The sequence below is a fragment of the Mycteria americana genome, chromosome 2, assembly GCF_035582795.1.
Source record: "Mycteria americana isolate JAX WOST 10 ecotype Jacksonville Zoo and Gardens chromosome 2, USCA_MyAme_1.0, whole genome shotgun sequence".
NCBI classification, from domain to species: Eukaryota; Metazoa; Chordata; class Aves; order Ciconiiformes; family Ciconiidae; genus Mycteria; species Mycteria americana.
The window spans coordinates 131,115,883-131,133,546 of NC_134366.1; the positions used below are offsets into that span (position 1 = coordinate 131,115,883).

Sequence of the window (17,664 nt, forward strand, 5' to 3'; positions counted from 1 at the left end):
CATAGATGGTTTATGAAGTTCTTAATATACAATGTGGGTGTTGAGGAAAAAAAATGACAGCTGAATAACATCTAGGAACCTGATATCCTGTTAAATTAGTTCTAGCACGAAAGGGTGAAGACATGCAGAGGGCAGCATGTGTTTCAGCATCTGGGTGAGGCAAATCCCTCTGTGCCCAGGGTGTGGTGTGCTGTGTCTTTGTTCTTCCAGCCTGTGCTCCCTTCTCTGGATATACAGTGTCATCTGCCTGCATTAATGTTTGGTAAGAATATATAGCTACTGGTGTCGAAAACATGGCTCAAAGGTAACAAGTTGCCGAAGAGACCTTCCATAATTGCTGATGGCCCCGAGAAGGTATTAGTGATGGCATCCAAGTTGAAAAGGAGAGCAGAAATGTAATATTTGCATCATGTAACCTGCTTAGCAATATTACCACTGACAGCTGGGGACAAGTCTCCTGTGATTTGGACAGAAAACAGTGACATAAATTGACACTAACTGAACAAGACTAAATTTAACTTGCACCCTCTAAATTCAGCATAAATAGGAACGCTGAATAAGAATAGTTTGTTTCAAGCAATGCTACAAAAGGATCCATATGAAGCATGCTGTGTTGACTAACTTTCCTGTCAGAGGAAGATAGCAAGCATTTCAGGGCAAAAATTATTTATTTCACAACCTGAAAGGTAGTTTATCAGCCTGGTAAAACACACCAAGCCAATTCTTTCTAGACAGTGGAGCCAAACTACCAAAAGCTTGAGAGAAGATTTCTCTCTATGACAGTGAACATGCTTGAACATTAGATATATTTTACAGTAATATGTGGATTTCATGAGATTTTTCAGCCACAAATAAGCTTTCCAACAAACCGATAAAGCAGCCTTTGCCACTTGGAACTGGAAGATTGTTGCCATTTCTTATCTGAGTGAGTAATTAGGCTCAAGAGAAAGTACGTAATTTGAAATTATCCAAGATATATGGAGATAACATCAGTTTTTGTCACTAAATTCCATGTGCCTTCAGTTAATATATGGTTTTCTAGCACTCTTCCTTGCCATCAAAAATAGGCCGTTAATTTTATTTGTGCCTTACAGAGCACTCTGTGTCAGCTGGCTTTTCAAGCTGAATTGATAGATAACTTCATGACTCACAAGATTATTTATGATTTTTCCTGTAGTCGAGGACTGTTACATATGGTTCTTATTTGGCTTTAAAATGTGTCTACTGTTCTTGGCATACTAGAAGTGTACAATAATTTTCTTAACCCTGAAACTGTAAAGGTAATGGACTGCAAAGATAATGTTGATTTCTCCTTCTCTTTTTCACAACTTCATTAGTTTAGGATGTTCTAACTCTTAAACTGGTAAGGACTATATCTGAACAGTTTACTTAACTAAGTTGACAGAAAAAGGATTATGATTTTAATAGAATCAAGAAAAAGTTAGGCTGTATTTTAAGAAAACACCTACCGATTACAGGACCTAATAAAGCTGTGGAAAAGAAAAAACCAGGCAGCAAAACCCATCACTGAAGATCTTAAGAGCATAATTTAGAAAAAAAAAGAAAAAATATGTAGGCAGAAATTCTGAGCCAACAAAGAAATAAACTTCAACTTGCTTTCCTTATTCATTCCAGCTAATGTTAGTCAAATAATTTCAGCAATTTTGATGGCAACTACTCATGCAGAAAAGGAATATTAATTTAATGAATGGCTCCAGAAATAGGCCTTCAAGTATTTTTTGCTCTTTTTATTTTCTATGATTTAGTATTCTAAAAATACCTTCTGTAAAACTCATGGTTGTTCTTCACTCTTGTTTTATTTCCATTTCTCTTTTTCATGCTCCAACTGCCAACTATTTGTCTACTTCTTAGTTTTGCTAATCCCAATAACATTGAAAATCACCAGCAGATTTGCAGTGTCATACTCTGAGACCTTCACTTTTCTGAATTACAGAACATTTGGAACTGGACAGTAAAGAATCAGTGCAAGCATCTTGCTGTTGGCAACTCTTTTTGCATATATTCAGAGGGTACAGTATTTTTCCCAGTAGTTACAAAACAGCGTCCCAAAGGTAAGTGCATTATATAACTCCACCTCAGCTTTCAAGTAAGTACTTGACTGTAATCATAATAAACTTTCATATTTGAAATAGCAAATTATTTTTCAGTTTCATTTACACTGATTTAATCCTTTCTTGTTCTATTTGTTTCCCTTGTTAAAATAAGCATCCATATGTATACAACATAAGACGGAAGACAAAAAGTCTTCCCCTGATATAGTGAAAACTTACATGGCCACATAGGTCTGTTTCTGAAAGATATGTGCAGTCCAATGAGAAGTTTTTAAATTAGTGAACTGGAAAATAAATATGGCAAGCAACGACAAGATGATAAAAATGAAACAATAACTATTAAATAATGTTTTAACTTACCATGTTTTGAAAGTTATTTTAGGCTAGATTATTAGCTTAACAAAGAGAGACTCAAACCTCAACACAGAGTTCTTTAAAAATTTCTAGTCCTAAAAAATGCGAATTTAATTTCACAAATGTTAAACTTGGTGCAGAACCTCAAAAAAGCTAATGGTGTGACTCTTGTGGCTACTTAGAATATGCATATGTAGGAAAATTAAGAGCAAGCAGCTCCCTTACCTGTAAAATGTTTTATGAACTTGTCTTTTAGACTGGAATCTCTTGGAAAAATTTCTAAGGAGAAAAGAAAAAAAATTTATCTCTGTAGTATAGGAATTACAATAAAAGCTCTGAAAGCATAATATGCCAAGATGTCTGCTGTAAAGAGACCAAATAGCTTCCCAAATTCACTATGAAATTAATTTTCATAGTTTTGTGTGTGTGTGTGTGTGTAAACAACATTGTGAAATGTTTCAGGTAATTCACAGATGAATACCAATTGGTCATCCTACAACACACGCTATCAGATTTTCTGACAATCATTTCTGCACATCTTAGGTCTGAGTTGAGCTATAATTTTAGAAAGACCATAAATAATATAAGTACGTTATCACGTTACGACAAGTATTTGAGTACCTGAACAAATTATGTAAAACACCTAGATAAATACAAACCAAATACCTGTTTGAAATAACAAGGAGTTGAAAAAACAAAAAAAAGAGAAAAGTCTCCTACAGATCACCTAAGACAGATAAGGGCCATGCATATTTGCATGGGCCATTGCACTATTAGTCAAAAATAGTACTCCTCTCCTGTGAAAACTGCTGTGAATTTTAAAATATTCCCTTTCCATATACGGTATTTTTTCCAAAAAGTACAAGAGAAAGTAGAAGTCTCAGAACAGCCAAAGGAATCAGGCAGAACAGAAATTGGAGCTAACACAAAAACTATACTCACTATTTTTTTTTGCAGTGGGATACTGCCTCTGGGTTACAGCAGAAACTTTTAATGCAAGTAAATATTCTCAGAACTAGTACCCTTCCCGTCAGTCTCATAAATTTTCCACGGGAAAACTGTATTAAAAAATTCTTGGGTATCTGCAGTTATTACTGCAGACAGTAACTATATAACAGCTGCATGGTATGTTAAATTCAAAAGAAATACCTTTCTTAGCACTAATAGAAGGAACATGATTAATTCTGAGCATTAGGACCTGCAGCTAAGCATGCTTATTCACTAAAAATATTTCCTTACAACTTATGTCATTTTAAATCTTTGTATTCTCCTACATTTTTTTTTCTCAATTCCTAGTCTGAATTAGCATTTCGCTCAGAAGAGAGCAAGTTTCCTTTCATACTATAGGAAAATGTTGGTTATCTGCCAAAATAAATTCTTACCACTGGCTTTAGGCAGTTTCTCAGAGGTCACATGAGTGTATTTTTAGGTTGGGATTTTAAGCTAAAATGCCCAAGTCTTACTGCAACTCAGCAATATTAGGGGACCTAATTTCCTTAAGATTCCTCAAAAATCTCAGTTTTAACTGATATAAACTTAATTTGTTTCCTTGTTGCAAATGAAATATCACCCCTTCTGCATTAAACTTAGAATTTTACTAACATGAAATGTCAGGTAGTTTAAAATTACACAGAATGAAGCACATGAAAAGCCAAAAGAGTGAAACACTGTGGGTGACTTTTCAATGTGATGCCTCAAATGGACCGGTACTGACAAATAACCAAAGCCTGGTGAAAGTTGGGCTAGGAACAGGCCATTCTTGCTCTGACAAAGAACATTTAGACCCAAGTCCTTTCGAAGTCTCTAGTATTTGTTATGGGAACAGTAACCGCCTTTTGCCCCAGAAAATTCTTTAGGAAAAGTCTGTAATACAGTATACAGCCAAAACCCCACCCCTAAATGCACAGAAGGTAAAACAGGATAAAGGATTTAATGCTCAGGCAAGGAGCTAGGCATTGCAAGCATAAAATTGCAGCTGTAGCTGTGTCGGTAAGCCTGAGAAGGAATGCTGCAGGGTCTGCTTCCCACGAGTAATGTACATCAGCCCAAGGTTCACACCAGCCCAGCTATGCCTGTCCCAATGGGGAAAACTAGGTCAGTCATGTGTTGGAAAGTGGCTGAATGATATTGACTGCGTGCCTGCTCCTCCCCTGCTGCGGCTGCCATCCCTCCGGGCAGCAATCAGCTTTTCAACATGTGCCCATGTTTCAGCTTTCTTCGAGTGTTCATTTTCTTAATAGTACAGTACATTTGCTTGGTAAAACACAATCAGTGAGCCCCTAGCCCTCCACAAAGACATCCTAAGCTCATTTGTATAAAAATCACGGGCAGCACAGGTTACTGGAACACTTCCGTCCGCTGGCTCTAATGGCAGGGGCAGCTCTGCCTGAACTATGAATTGCCCAACACACAGTCATTTTCTTCCATCTTCCAGCAGCATACCCAAGCCCTCCTATCTGTACACAACTGAGGCTGAGGTCTCAAAGGACTTAGTATTTCAATCAAACTGAGGAACATCTTTTTTGAATAGAATATGTATCACTGACTCCCAACCAGATCACACTGCAGCCAGAAGCAGGATCCCAAGTCCATATAGGATGCTTTTATAAGGCAGTGAAAAATCATCATGACAAAACCTTTATGCTAGCTTTTCCTGGCTTCTAACAAGCTCTTAGTTACTCCAGTCATATTTCACGTGGCATCTATCACCTATTAAGACAGAGCTTGATATCCATTCTCACAATGTACACTCACAATCTCACCATGCAAGTTAAATTCCTTTGACATATTAATTTCACAAAGGAAAAGCAGAAACACGAATATAATAAGATAGATTGGCAAAGCATTACTAAAATCAAAACAGTTGAAAGTCACACTGGGCAAAAATAAAAAAGACGGGAAAATGAATGAATTAAATGCTTTAAGCGTGAAATCCACGTGAACAGGAAATATTGAGTGGAAAGAGTTTATTCAATCCATTCTTGCCTCCAGACAATGTTACACAATCTAGTACAATACAGCCAGTATATATCCCATGGGATATAGTAACTGATTGTTTTTAATCAGATGGGAGAATATTCGGACTATGGCATTCTTGTGCCCAGGCTTACAAAACCTGCACTCCAGAGAGTATATCTGAGTTATAAGGCACTTGTGCTATTGACCCTGGCTTCATCCCAGGTATACTCTCAGTTTATAATCATAAATAATCTTAATTCAAGGATTTATTTCTTATTTACGTTAGGATCTCTATGTGTGTCCTTAGATAATTACTTATCTGGGGCAAAATGCTGCCCATCCTACACCCCTTCCACAGACAGCAATGGCCACGGACAACTATTAAATGGTGCTAGGACAGATCTGCTACTGGATCTGCTGTCTAAAATACTAAGAATATTTATGGCAAAAATCTAGGGACAAGACAAATTTAGAGGGTTTTCCAGTTCTGCTTCACAGGTTAAGTTTGGTTAAGTTTGAATGGTTAAGTTTATACTGCAAATGTGGTTCTAAACCATCCATACGGTTAATTTTCTCAAGTTGTGACACTTCACAGGTCTCATGGCTTCAGGTAAAAGATGACTACATCTGCCTGAGTTTTATCCCATGCTGGGATAAATGGGATGATGGGGGAGAGCTAGCAAGGCCTGAGCTAAGAAGCAGTGAGCAACAAGCTGCTCCAGCTCCCCACTCTTTCATTTTGTTGTAAACTTTCCAAAGTTGATTTAAACCACTGTTGTTAAGCTAATTCCCTAGGAAACTATTCTGTGCGCTTTTCAGTTGTTATTCAGCACCTGGTAGCTGACATCACTGTTTAATTTTTCACTAATTGGGACATGATTACAGGGAGGTAGAAGACTAAATAAGCCACAGCCCTGGGCTTAAGCATATGCTTAACCTGCAACATAAGACAGTTTCTTCACCTTGGATCAGGCTTTTCACCTTTCTGTGCCTTCAGTCTCTCTGTGTCTTGTCTGTTCAGACTGCAAAGCTGTGACAGCAGGTGCTGATTTTTACCCTGTGTTTGCACTGTCTCCAGCAGCATGTCACCATAATCATGCCTGGAAAATTCAGGTCCTGCTGTAGTATAAATAACAAGAAGAGCTGTGCTCACAGCACTGAAATAAGCCAAATCCACGCAACAGTTTGTTGGCTTGGGGCACAAAAACTCCACATCCTCAGGTGGTATCACCTTGGCAGAAAAAATCAAGATCTCAATTTGTTTATGCCCCCCACAGGCAGCCTTTGCTTATTTTTAGCTTATTAAGAGAAGCAGTGTAAATCAGACAGCAAAAATTACTCCAGATCTTGCCCTAGTCCAGCTCTACACCAGGAGGATCTACAGTGTCTCACTGCACTGTAGGCAAGCGCAGAAAATGTGAAGTAGCAGAGCTCAGGCTCTGCTTCATTGGCCAAGTCCTTTAATCTTTCTATGTAAGAAAAAAGGTCTTCATCAAGAATCATGATATTCTCCTATTGTAAGAATATTCATGCATTAAAAAAAAAAAAAAATCCAAAGCAATTTTTCCTCAATTACTAAAAAAAAAAAAAGAAAAAAAATCAACTCTTAGACCATTTATGGAAAACTTCTCCATGGCAGGTAAATGTTTCAGGAAAACATAAGCATATTCAACAGAACATAAAACCAGAAATTACGTTAGCTATCACTATACCTTTGTCTGCCACCTAAATTATATTTGTCAGATTACATGCAGGTGCTAAAGTGCTCTCCATAACACACTTCAATTACAGTATTTAAAGCTTGGCATCTTTAGCCAGGTTTAAGAATTATCTGTTTTCCAGAATATCCATTGTTAATTCAGAATACGCACTGTTATTTTGTACAACATTCCTTGAAATGACATGTCACATGATGGAATAACAGGCTTTTCTCATTTTTATGTTGTTCTGCATTTCAAGAAGTTACTTAACAGAGTTAGGCAGTTGAAATGATTATGACCTCACAGAAATTTTTTTCCAACATAATACATAGTCCAAGATATAGTCAATAGCAATGGTAATACATCTTATTATATCATATAATGGTTATATGACCCTGATATGTTTTTTATTCATTCTGGTAAAGTCATTTTGAGTTAATGTAATTGTCTGTTCTTCAGAAAGGGCAATGCTTTAGAATTACCCTTCTTTCTTTGCTTTTTATTTGTCTTTCCTAGTCATATTTTCTTTTACTTTAGAATCCTTTTCAAGCCAAATTTATTTTAATATAAAGCAATACATTTCAGAAGATCTTGCATTACCAACCTTATAATCAATTTTTCCTAGTCTAATGTAGATTAATCTAGATTTTGCACAACCATCACAATCATACAATCTTATGAAAAACTTAATTCCCACATATTTTGTTTAAAGTTGTAACTATGGCATTTAGAAAGCAAATGTTTTATTTTGTATTTTCTTCTTTCTGTCTGTAAAATGACAGAAGAAAACTGTCAGCAGTGAGATGCAGCTGACTCCTCTATTATAAACCCAGATGCAGGCTTCTAAAGATGTTGTCTTCACATGAAAATAGCATGTGATTATTTTTTTTTTTTTAAGATCATTTCATGTTATGAACCTGCTTACAACACAGTATGTGTTAATAAAGTTTTAATTAAAAGTGACATGTAGAAGGACAAGACTCTCCAAAGCTTCAACTTAAACAAAGGCTGTATTTGTTCATAGTAGAGGAATAAATCTTGCAGTGGTTGAAATATCATGCTTCTACAAATATTGGAACACTGTCAGCAAAACTGTCTCGAGTACTTGTTAAAATAGACAAGTGCAATTTATTTGAAACTCCCCATTTATTAGAAACTCCCCATAGTGCCTAAAGATGGCAACCCTTGTCTACTGTGACAATACTACAAGGTGAAACACCAGCAGTAGTAGGTTTGCATATGTTCAGCAATGTCAAGATGGATTTAGTTCACGGAAAAATAAAATGTATGGTGATAAAAGTGATAGTAAAATCTTTCAAATGTAAATTCATAAAGAAATTGATGAGGTGTCAGAAGAACTTAAGCAACAGAGATGAAAATAGACAGGAAGAGAAAAATACCCAAGTAAAGTGATATACTAGAAACATGAGTGAATGGAATGACATTGCAATGCCAGGATGAAAAGTACCCTCAGCATGATTGTCTTAAAAATACATTAAATGTTTACAAAAGCAGTGCTTTAAAAAAAAAAACACAGAAAAGATATTCAGAAGCCTTAATGACCCAAACCATCCTTCCTCCATATGCCTTAATTTACATATGTAATGATTTCTACAAATGTTAGGAAGAGAAGTACAGCCTCAGATTTTTTTTAACTGAGGGTTTTCTTAACTTAAAAAAAAAAAAAACAAGCCCCGAGTTTTGCTCAAAATCAACAAATAAAATAGAAAACAGTGCAAAGATAAGGCATCCTAGTGGAGAAAAAAATGTTAACACTTGTATTGATAAGAGTACAGTGTGGTGTTGAGTAAAGCATACGTGTTTGACTACAGTGTCATACATGGGAATCACATGGTACCTTGTGAATATATGGATATATATGGAAATACCCTGTGAATAAATGGAGCTTGAAGCATGCACCTAGAGATCTGACCCAGATATTCCTGCTAGACATAGACAGAAATATGTGGTCACCACTTTGGGCAGCTGTCACAGGGAGTCAATCCCGCTCCCTGGCTAGGGCATTTGCCACATGGCGGTTTCACGGTGCTTGGGAAAACGGCTCCTAACACAGCCCTCAGCAGCAGGTAACATTAAGCAGAGTTGAATCAATTAACATATACTTCTTTCTTCAGTACCCCGACCAATTAAAAGGTCTTAATTTCCTACTTTCATTATTAGACTTTGGCTGTGACCAGATTGCACAAAACTCTTACTTCTGGGCCCATGGCTGGACAAAGTTCTTACCTGCAAAACAGGATTTCCAGCAGCTTTGGCTATGCTGGAAATGCTATTTTTTTCATGCTGCTATTGCATTGCTATCAGAATGGTGTTACTTCTTGTTCTGCAAACAATAGCTATATTAATATAGATTGAAATGTTTCTCTGGCTACTCTGTCAGATACAAAAGAGAAACAGAGTATGCAGTTCTCTGTTGAAAATGTGTGACATTTGTATTCCCTACTCGGGGACCACCAATTGATTCTGGGGTCTGTCCAAGAGTGCTCGAAATCCTTAGGACAAATTTGTGGTTGTGTTACAACTCAGTTCACAGACTGATATATTTAATGCATTTTCTATTGCAGTTTCCCATAGGGAGGCAAGAAAAAACATTGCTTTGTGCAACAGAGAGCAACTCCTTCCATCATTACCAATCATAAATCATTAAACATTTTCTATTATTTGTGTTAGAAATAACTGCCATATGAGAAAATACCTACTCAAATGATGTAATTTAATTATCTTAGCTGCCTCATCTATGGTTTCTACCACACAAACTGTATTTCTGCCTTTGTTTTGTTCTTTGTCTTCCAGTTTTCCATAATTAAAAGCTTTATAATAATTTCTAATCGTCTTAGTAATTTGTTTGCTTACACACAACCCCCCCCCCCCCGTTTTCCCCCAACAGATCTGCAATTCATTCCTTTAGACAAGGGAAAATATCTATTTCTGTGCACAGTATTCCGAGACGTCACTGTGTTACTACTTCTGTTAAGTAACACACACAGTTCCCACTTACTGAATACTTTTATTTTGAGACCTTGATGTGTACATACTAAGTTCCATGGGGCATAGATGGAAAATGAGTCAATGCTCCAGACAGATGCATTCCTTTCTTTATGTAATACCACTGTTTGAAACTCAAAACTTACCAGATTCTTCCAAGTGCTGTGTAATGAAGATTACAATAAATTAGCAAAATTTTTTGCATTTTCTATCACTGTCTGCTCTAGCAGGTGAAAAATTATCTGGTATCTTATTCTTTTCTGAAAAGCAGAGCCTCAAATAAACCCCCAAAACAACACTGCTTGGATTCACAGAGATGAGAGTGTCTGCTCAAGAGAAAATCCTGAATCAATCTACAACTGCATACCACTGCCATCTACTGAATGTAGAATATGCTGAATGTACTTATGCATACCTTTCTGCTCTGAGAGCGGAGTTTACTAGGCTTCTCATTTACTCCATCTAACAGGAGCCCTTTCAGTCTCAGAATACAAAGTGTACTCTAGAACTTGTTACAAATAGAGTGTAATTAAGAATTCATAATGAATAACTTGGTCAATTTATCTTCTGCTTCTCCAAGAGTAGACATAAACAGTATTTTAATCTCTTTGGATTTATTTGCTGTCCACAAAATCTTTGTTCGGTATTTCAACTTTATTTATAGAGAATATTTGGCATGCACATTGTGATATATGATTGTACCTCAATAGTCAAGTCCTAAAATGCTAGTTCTGCTCCCACATCAAATAAATGCTTCCATGCTTATTTACTTGTCCAGGTTTGAAACGGTGCTTCTAAGGATACTTAAACTAGTGACTGAATGTTTACTTTCCCTGATATTCATTCCAGTAATATTTTTCTGATGTGAGCATGGCAAATAATACTCCTTTGAAATTCTGAGTAATTGATATATCCTCAAATTCTCCCAACTTTAGTTATGAATACAGCATCTGGTGTTACATATATAAAATTAAAAGTCTCTACTCTGTAACATTCATCAGGAACTTGAGCAATAAAGAGAGCTGTGACATCAGTCAGTTTAGAAGTACTATGGTATGACCCCAAAGAGAAAGCCTAACAGGGTCTGCTTTCATTACAGCTGATAAAGTTTACCATGTCAGTCACCACTCGCAAGAGCACTACATTAAAAAAATCAGTGTAATTCTTAAATGTGCTAAAGATGAGCACAAAAGGAAGCACCAGCTTGTAAAATCTCAGTCTGGCATTTAGTCACAATTTCTATTTTTTTCCTCTCTTCCCTCTGCCAATCCATCACATGTAGTGCCAACCATTCATTCTTATCCCAGAGTCTCTACTCACCTATGTCATATCTCTCTTACTCACCCTTGTAAGCCTTATCTTCATCAGTTGTTCCCTTAAACCCAGGGAGATTAATATTCACAGGGCATTCACAAGGGACTAACTGCAATCTATTTGGTTCCACCAAAATTGCAGTATTGCAAATGCTGAACATTTTTAAAAATACACAAAGTATTGTACAAAGGCATTCCTAAAACTGACTATAAAAACAGATAAGGACACCTTCTACAAACTGTAGTAAAGTGAGAAAATTAACACATTAAAAAACATATAAAGAGCAAAGGCATACTGCTTTCCTAATCCAGAATGCCTTGGTTTTGTCTGTAGAACTATATGTTTATATGTCCTCATAACATGTTTGATGGATTGACATCTGTGCACTACAGTTTGGTGTAGATTTGGAGTATTTCAAATTTCTAGTTTTTCCCCCTTTGTTTGGAAGGGAATATTTTTTTTAAAAAATTTAAGATTTCTAAAAATAGTCTTGAAATAGTTCGAAGTGCTGCCTTTGTAGAGTGACCAGGGTCAAATTCCACTCTCGCTGGTGGCTGCATAGTCCCCCTCCCTCATCAACACACCATTAATATAATTGCAAGGGAATTATGGAAGGGATTTTGGACTCAAATATTTTTCAGCTGTATTGTTATTTACAGAGACCTTCAGGTGGGTACCAAGAAAACAGATGACTAACTTTAGACACTTGATTTCAGTTGGATGTATAGCCTTTATTTGAGCAACGGGGCAGTAAGCTTTAGTGACACTGTTATAAACAATATGGGAGATTCTGTACATACTATAATATAATATAAATAGTAACTCAAAAAAGCAAGGCTAAGTTGACTCGGAACTTTCTTCAAGAAGAAAGGGATATGTATTTATCTCTGCCAACTGATAAACGTGCAAGACAAGTCTTACATTAGCTAGGCACATTCCAGTTCTTCGAAAAGGTTATGAACAAGATTCTAGGACACGTTGCCTGAAATAGCAGATGGCTGGATTTAATAAATCCAATAGTTTCCAGCCATACGATTCTAAGTGTGAAATACTAGCTTTAATTCAACAAATAACTATCTCATTTATGTTCTAAGTGCTATTATCCCCATTAGGTCATGCCTATGAGCACCTAAGAGGGAGGAATTTCTCCTGGAATCCCTACTACTCCCACCCCCACAGAGTCCTTTTGATTAAATGCCAAGTCGTACATAAACACTATGCAAGTTTGTAAATATATGACGGCGAGCCATGCAAAACATGCTCTTTTACCCCAAGAAGAAATATATTTGTTTGCTGTAGTGTTTTATTGCTAATTCCCTCATTCTTTGTTTACTGCAAATCATTAAATGGAGTTAGTTTCTAAATTAATTCAATTTATTTATTACTACAATACAAAGGAGTACATGGGATTTGAAATTAAATGTCTCAAGCTCCTTGCCACATTTCTAGCACAGGGTAAATCCGTAAGTACCACCCTACTGATTCAGCTAGTTTTTATGAAAATGGCCATTACCTAGCTCCTTTTTGGATGTTTCAGATTGTAAAACACTGCTGTTTTAATGAAAAGTAATTAAACTTTGGTGTACATCATTAGACAGATAACTTTAAAAGCAGCTCACTTTTTTCCAAGTTTCTCTTTCCAAAAGGCCAGGAGCACAACTGTGATGCTGCCTCAGAAGGCATTATGTGCTCATTTGTGTGTGAAACTGCACCTTGTACTGCATTCTAAAAAGGAAAATAAAAATGCTAAATTTTCTTCACTGCTGCAGTTTCCTCTCCATTCATCTGTGGTAGAAAGTTAATGAAAGTGAGGTTTGTCCTCTTTTTTAAGAAAGTGAGAACTTTAGTCCCATAATCCTTGTACCTCCCTACAGGATCTCACAGGACATAAGGAAAGCAGAGTGCCCAGGTCAAAGCTCCTGTGCTATTACATGGCACTCTTGCCAACACAGTCCCTCCCAAGCACAACCTGTGGGACACCTGCCTTCTTTCATGCAAGTGAAGGGAGGTGAAGTGACACAAAGGCCTCTGAGACAAACTTTTGTCTCTAGGTTTTTTTATGCTTCAGGTGAAATCAGTCCTTCAACAGAAACTTTCAGAAAATCAAAACAGTAAGAGAAAAAAAAGCAAATACATACAAATTTTACTTAAGTTTGCTTATTTTGATTTTATTATGCTACTACTTGGGAAAGATACAGAAATTCTTTCCTTTGTAACCCAACTTTAGAACTTGAACATGCAAGACCATCTTTGAGACACCACAACTGCTCATGTTGTCTCAGTTTCCCACCCCCTGCGATCCGTATTACCGTACCCTATGAAAGTGAAAGCACCTGTGACAGTACAAGGGAGGAGGCTGGAAAACAAATCCAGAAGCAAGAGAACAAAAGTAGGAGAAACAGGCATGGAAGCATTTGGTGTTCATCCTATATCACTTGGAGCACCTCCACAGGATACAAGGAACAGGAGAAGGACACCTAGGTCAATTCTTCAGAAGCTATGGAGGAAAACTATTTTTAACTAAGTCCCTCCAGTAGTCTTAGCAGCAGAAAAGGTTGACTTACAGTCATGGGAGGGTGATAAAGACCTGTTCACATCCACGGAAAGGACCCAGCCAGCCACTGCCCCCACTCTTCCCTGCCCATGCCCTACTCTTGCCCAGCTATTGCACTTTGCCTTCTCCCCTCCCTGCGCTCCCCTTGGCTGGTCTCTGCCAAGCTGCAAGTGGGAACAGGGAGTGACAGGAATAGTTAGCAGCAATTGTTGCTATGAAGGCAACTAAAGGCATGAACAGTGATTCCAGGGAGGCCTTCCTACCTCAGCAGAGCAATGACTATTTACAGCCTGAAAGGGGTTGCCAGCCTCCAGTTCAACATTCTCTTTTGGGCAATGGATTACCCCTAGAGCTGGCTTCCCCGAGCCTGGGCACTGAACTGTGGGAAGGACATAACACGAGGCTGGAGGGAGCTAACTCACTCGAGCTACAGAAGAAGCATTTAATCATGTCTGAAATGTCAGGATAGGTGGACAGGGGATGGGGAAGATAGTTTTTGCCTGCTGTAAACTATTCAGGGTTTTCAACACTGGTAATATTATGTTCTGCCCCACCCCCCCAACTTTGATTTTTCTTTGCTTAACTCATCATTTCTGAAAGGAAAGTAATTGCTCATTAAGTGTTCAGACACAGTGCTTTCATTTCTCAGAAAAAGAAATCACACCTTGTTGCTGGTTAAAAGACTGTACTAATGGTAGTATTATCATCATGAGCTTGGAGAGGCTGAACCTTGGCTAGCCAGGGGACGCAGGTGCTTGCCACCCTCTGATGCCCTCTGTGGTGTGAATGCAGAAACCAGCACCTAAAAATCATCCTATCTAAATCAGAATATTTCCCACAGTATCTTCAGAGTATGTCCAGAAATATGATACTAAGTAATTTCTCTGTGCTCCGTTCATTTATAATGTCATCAGTTACATGCTGTACCAACAGTCATAAATCATCCAGCCAGAACTTGTGGAAATACATGTCAGTCTGAAAATTGGCTGTAGATCTTTCCAAACATTTTTCTTTCTGTCACCTGTCTACTAATATTTCACTCTGTCAGTAGAACTATGTGAAGGTTCTTAGCCAGGTAATGGAAATGTACTTTCAATTGCACATGTGAAGCCTTCTCCCAAAATCTTTCCCTTCTTCCTGAATGTAAGATTGTCAGTCAGCTCCAGGTAATTTAATTTTGGTTATAACTAACCAATTCTTTCAAGTTTTCAGCTGCCATTGTCTTTCTTCTGATAGTTTCCTCACTCCTGCAAAGCCTTCATGATTAAACATGGGGGTTTTTTATTTAATAGAGAATTTTAAAATGCTAAAGGAAACATGCAATAGTGAAAAATAAGAGAAAAAATGTTTCATTTCCTTTTACTCATAAAGGTAACAAACATCTCTTATATGTTCATTAAGGAAGAAAAAAATAATTTTTTGCTATAAAGTTATAAGGCTTTCAGAACTACAGTTTCTCAAGGGGATATTTACAAGCTCATGTCTTTGAGTTGGGGCATAGGTCTAATTCTGAGACTGTCAAATCTGTAATCTGAGACTGCATTAAAAGGAGGAAAATACATGTATATCTCAATGGATCTCTTTGAAATTGTCTGAACCTGGAGTTCCAATTTCCATGGTTAGAGTTGCAGAAGTCATTGTTTGAATGTCAAATTTTGAAATAAAAACCAACAGCAGCTAAGGAAATGCATTCTGCTTAAGAGTCTTAGCTTATGTCTACAGTAATAAAACACAAAGCAGTTGTGTACTAGCAGCTCTCTGTATTCCTGACTGGTACAAGAAATGATTCTAGGAGCTGTCGTACTCTCAAGTAGCAGAGTTTTGAGGGCTGAAAGACACTGGAAGGAGAGTATGGCCTGATTCTGTTCTCTTTGATTTCAATAGAAACAAAACCAGGTCCTCAATCTGTGTGTAATTCACATGATCTACTTAGCTAAACAATTAAGTCACAGCTCTGACATCTGATATTTATTTTAAGTTCTTTGAGCCAGATTCTCTTCTGTGAGCCAACCCTTTTTTCTATTCTGGTGGCACAAAGGCTATAACAACCGTGGATTTTCCCAGCTGGAGATTCTCCCAGCATGAATAAGTCTTTACCTGTCTGGCAAAACCAGCTTTCATGTTATTTCCTCCTCCTTTGCACCCTCTGAACCTTCGCCATCTTCTTATGTGAAAGAGTAAGAGGCTTGGCTACAGCCCTCATTACCATGTTTCAAATATTCTTAGCCTGCATACTTGCCTCTTCAAATTAAAGCTATCTAGTTAAATAATCCGGAGGCTATTGTAACCAAAGTGAAAACATAGTCTGCTATGATGCTCCTTCTGCAGTATTTCAGAAGACATACAACTGAGGATCTGTCCAAGGCGCGTTACCAATGAGACACCTCAAAAACTCTGAACCCTTAAACTATAGGTCACTCCTATCTGTGCAGGCCATGATTAAGAATTTAATCATATTGCAAGGTCATCCTTAAAGAAAAGACCCTCAATCCAAGCAAGCCAACTTTTTAAACGCAGCTCTCCACCCTAAGAGAGCAGAGGCTGTGTTAAGGTGTATCCCGAAGACAAGTTCAACTGAAAAAACCACACAGTGTGATTAGAGTGTTTGTCGACCATTGCCTGAGTGGGGAATCTTGTGGTTAACGGCTGCTCCTTTTACATTATTTTAGGTGATGTACCCAATGAAAAGATTTTTAAATGAGACTAGTTTAACAGAGATGAAAAAATCAGGATGTAGTTTATCACTGCTCTTATTTGAGTTTACTTTAGGCAACGTCCCAGTATGGAACTGATCTGCTGGGAAATGTGAATCCCCACAGAGGGACTGCCCCGTAAGTATGCTGTGCGAAACAGTGGAACAACGCTAAGCCACTGTGAAGACAGCACCAATTACTCAAACTTCATCCACCTTTTTGAATATGTTTTACATTGTCAAAGAATTAGTCAAGGATCTGACTCCAGTCTCAAGATAAGATGCACTCACATCCTAATCCCTTATGCCTCTGGTCGTGTTCATTACCTAAAATCTGGAGCTCTCCAGAAGAGAAAGCTCGAGTATATGCTGATACATAGTGTAGGCCCAAGCCCTTACCCACCAGTGTGCAGTGGCCCGAGTGTCACAAACAGATATTTTCACAGATATTACAGTGTAGACTCTGCCTTGGACAGCCAAAGAGTCATTGAGTTCAGAAGCAACTGGAGGCAGGAAGCAAGCAGATCCACCAAACAGAAAAAAAAGTAGGGGAGTAAGTATGGAAAGTGTGTCTAGTCTAAGGAGAAACTAAACTTCTACTTGGGCTTCCACTTCTTTCATTGTATCCCCTTTAGCTTACAACACAGTTGTGCCCCACTGCTGGGCAGAATCCTATTCTAAGGTGTGAGCTTCAATGAACACTTACAACGTTCAGTAACTAGGTAGCTACCTACCACATTTGACTTCCAGACATGCTCAGCAAAGTAGGCTCACAGCTTCGTGTACCAAGATTTTTGGCCAAGGAATGAGTCAACTTGGGAGGTAAACAATATCAAAGAGAGTAACATTCAGAATGCATCGGCCCCTTCTGATTCAATGTTTTCTAATCAGTCACTTTCCAATAATTCATTAAGACTTGAACAAAGAGATTGAAACATTGGCTTCTCCTGGGGCTTCAGCCAACCGTAATGAAATTATAACAGGATATATTTACAAGGTTGAATATCTTGAACT

At 37.6% G+C, this 17,664-nt stretch overlaps 1 protein-coding gene across 1 annotated transcript in view; it reads right to left on the reverse strand.

Annotated features, from left to right (window-relative positions):
- Nucleotides 1-17,664, reverse strand: part of ALKAL1 (ALK and LTK ligand 1) — a 36,214-nt gene that overhangs the window by 6,195 nt on the left and 12,355 nt on the right. Inside the window, exon 2 of the mRNA XM_075495708.1 lies at nt 2,652-2,705. Coding sequence (XP_075351823.1) covers nt 2,652-2,705 — 54 coding nt within the window. The remainder of the gene's footprint in view (nt 1-2,651; nt 2,706-17,664) is intronic.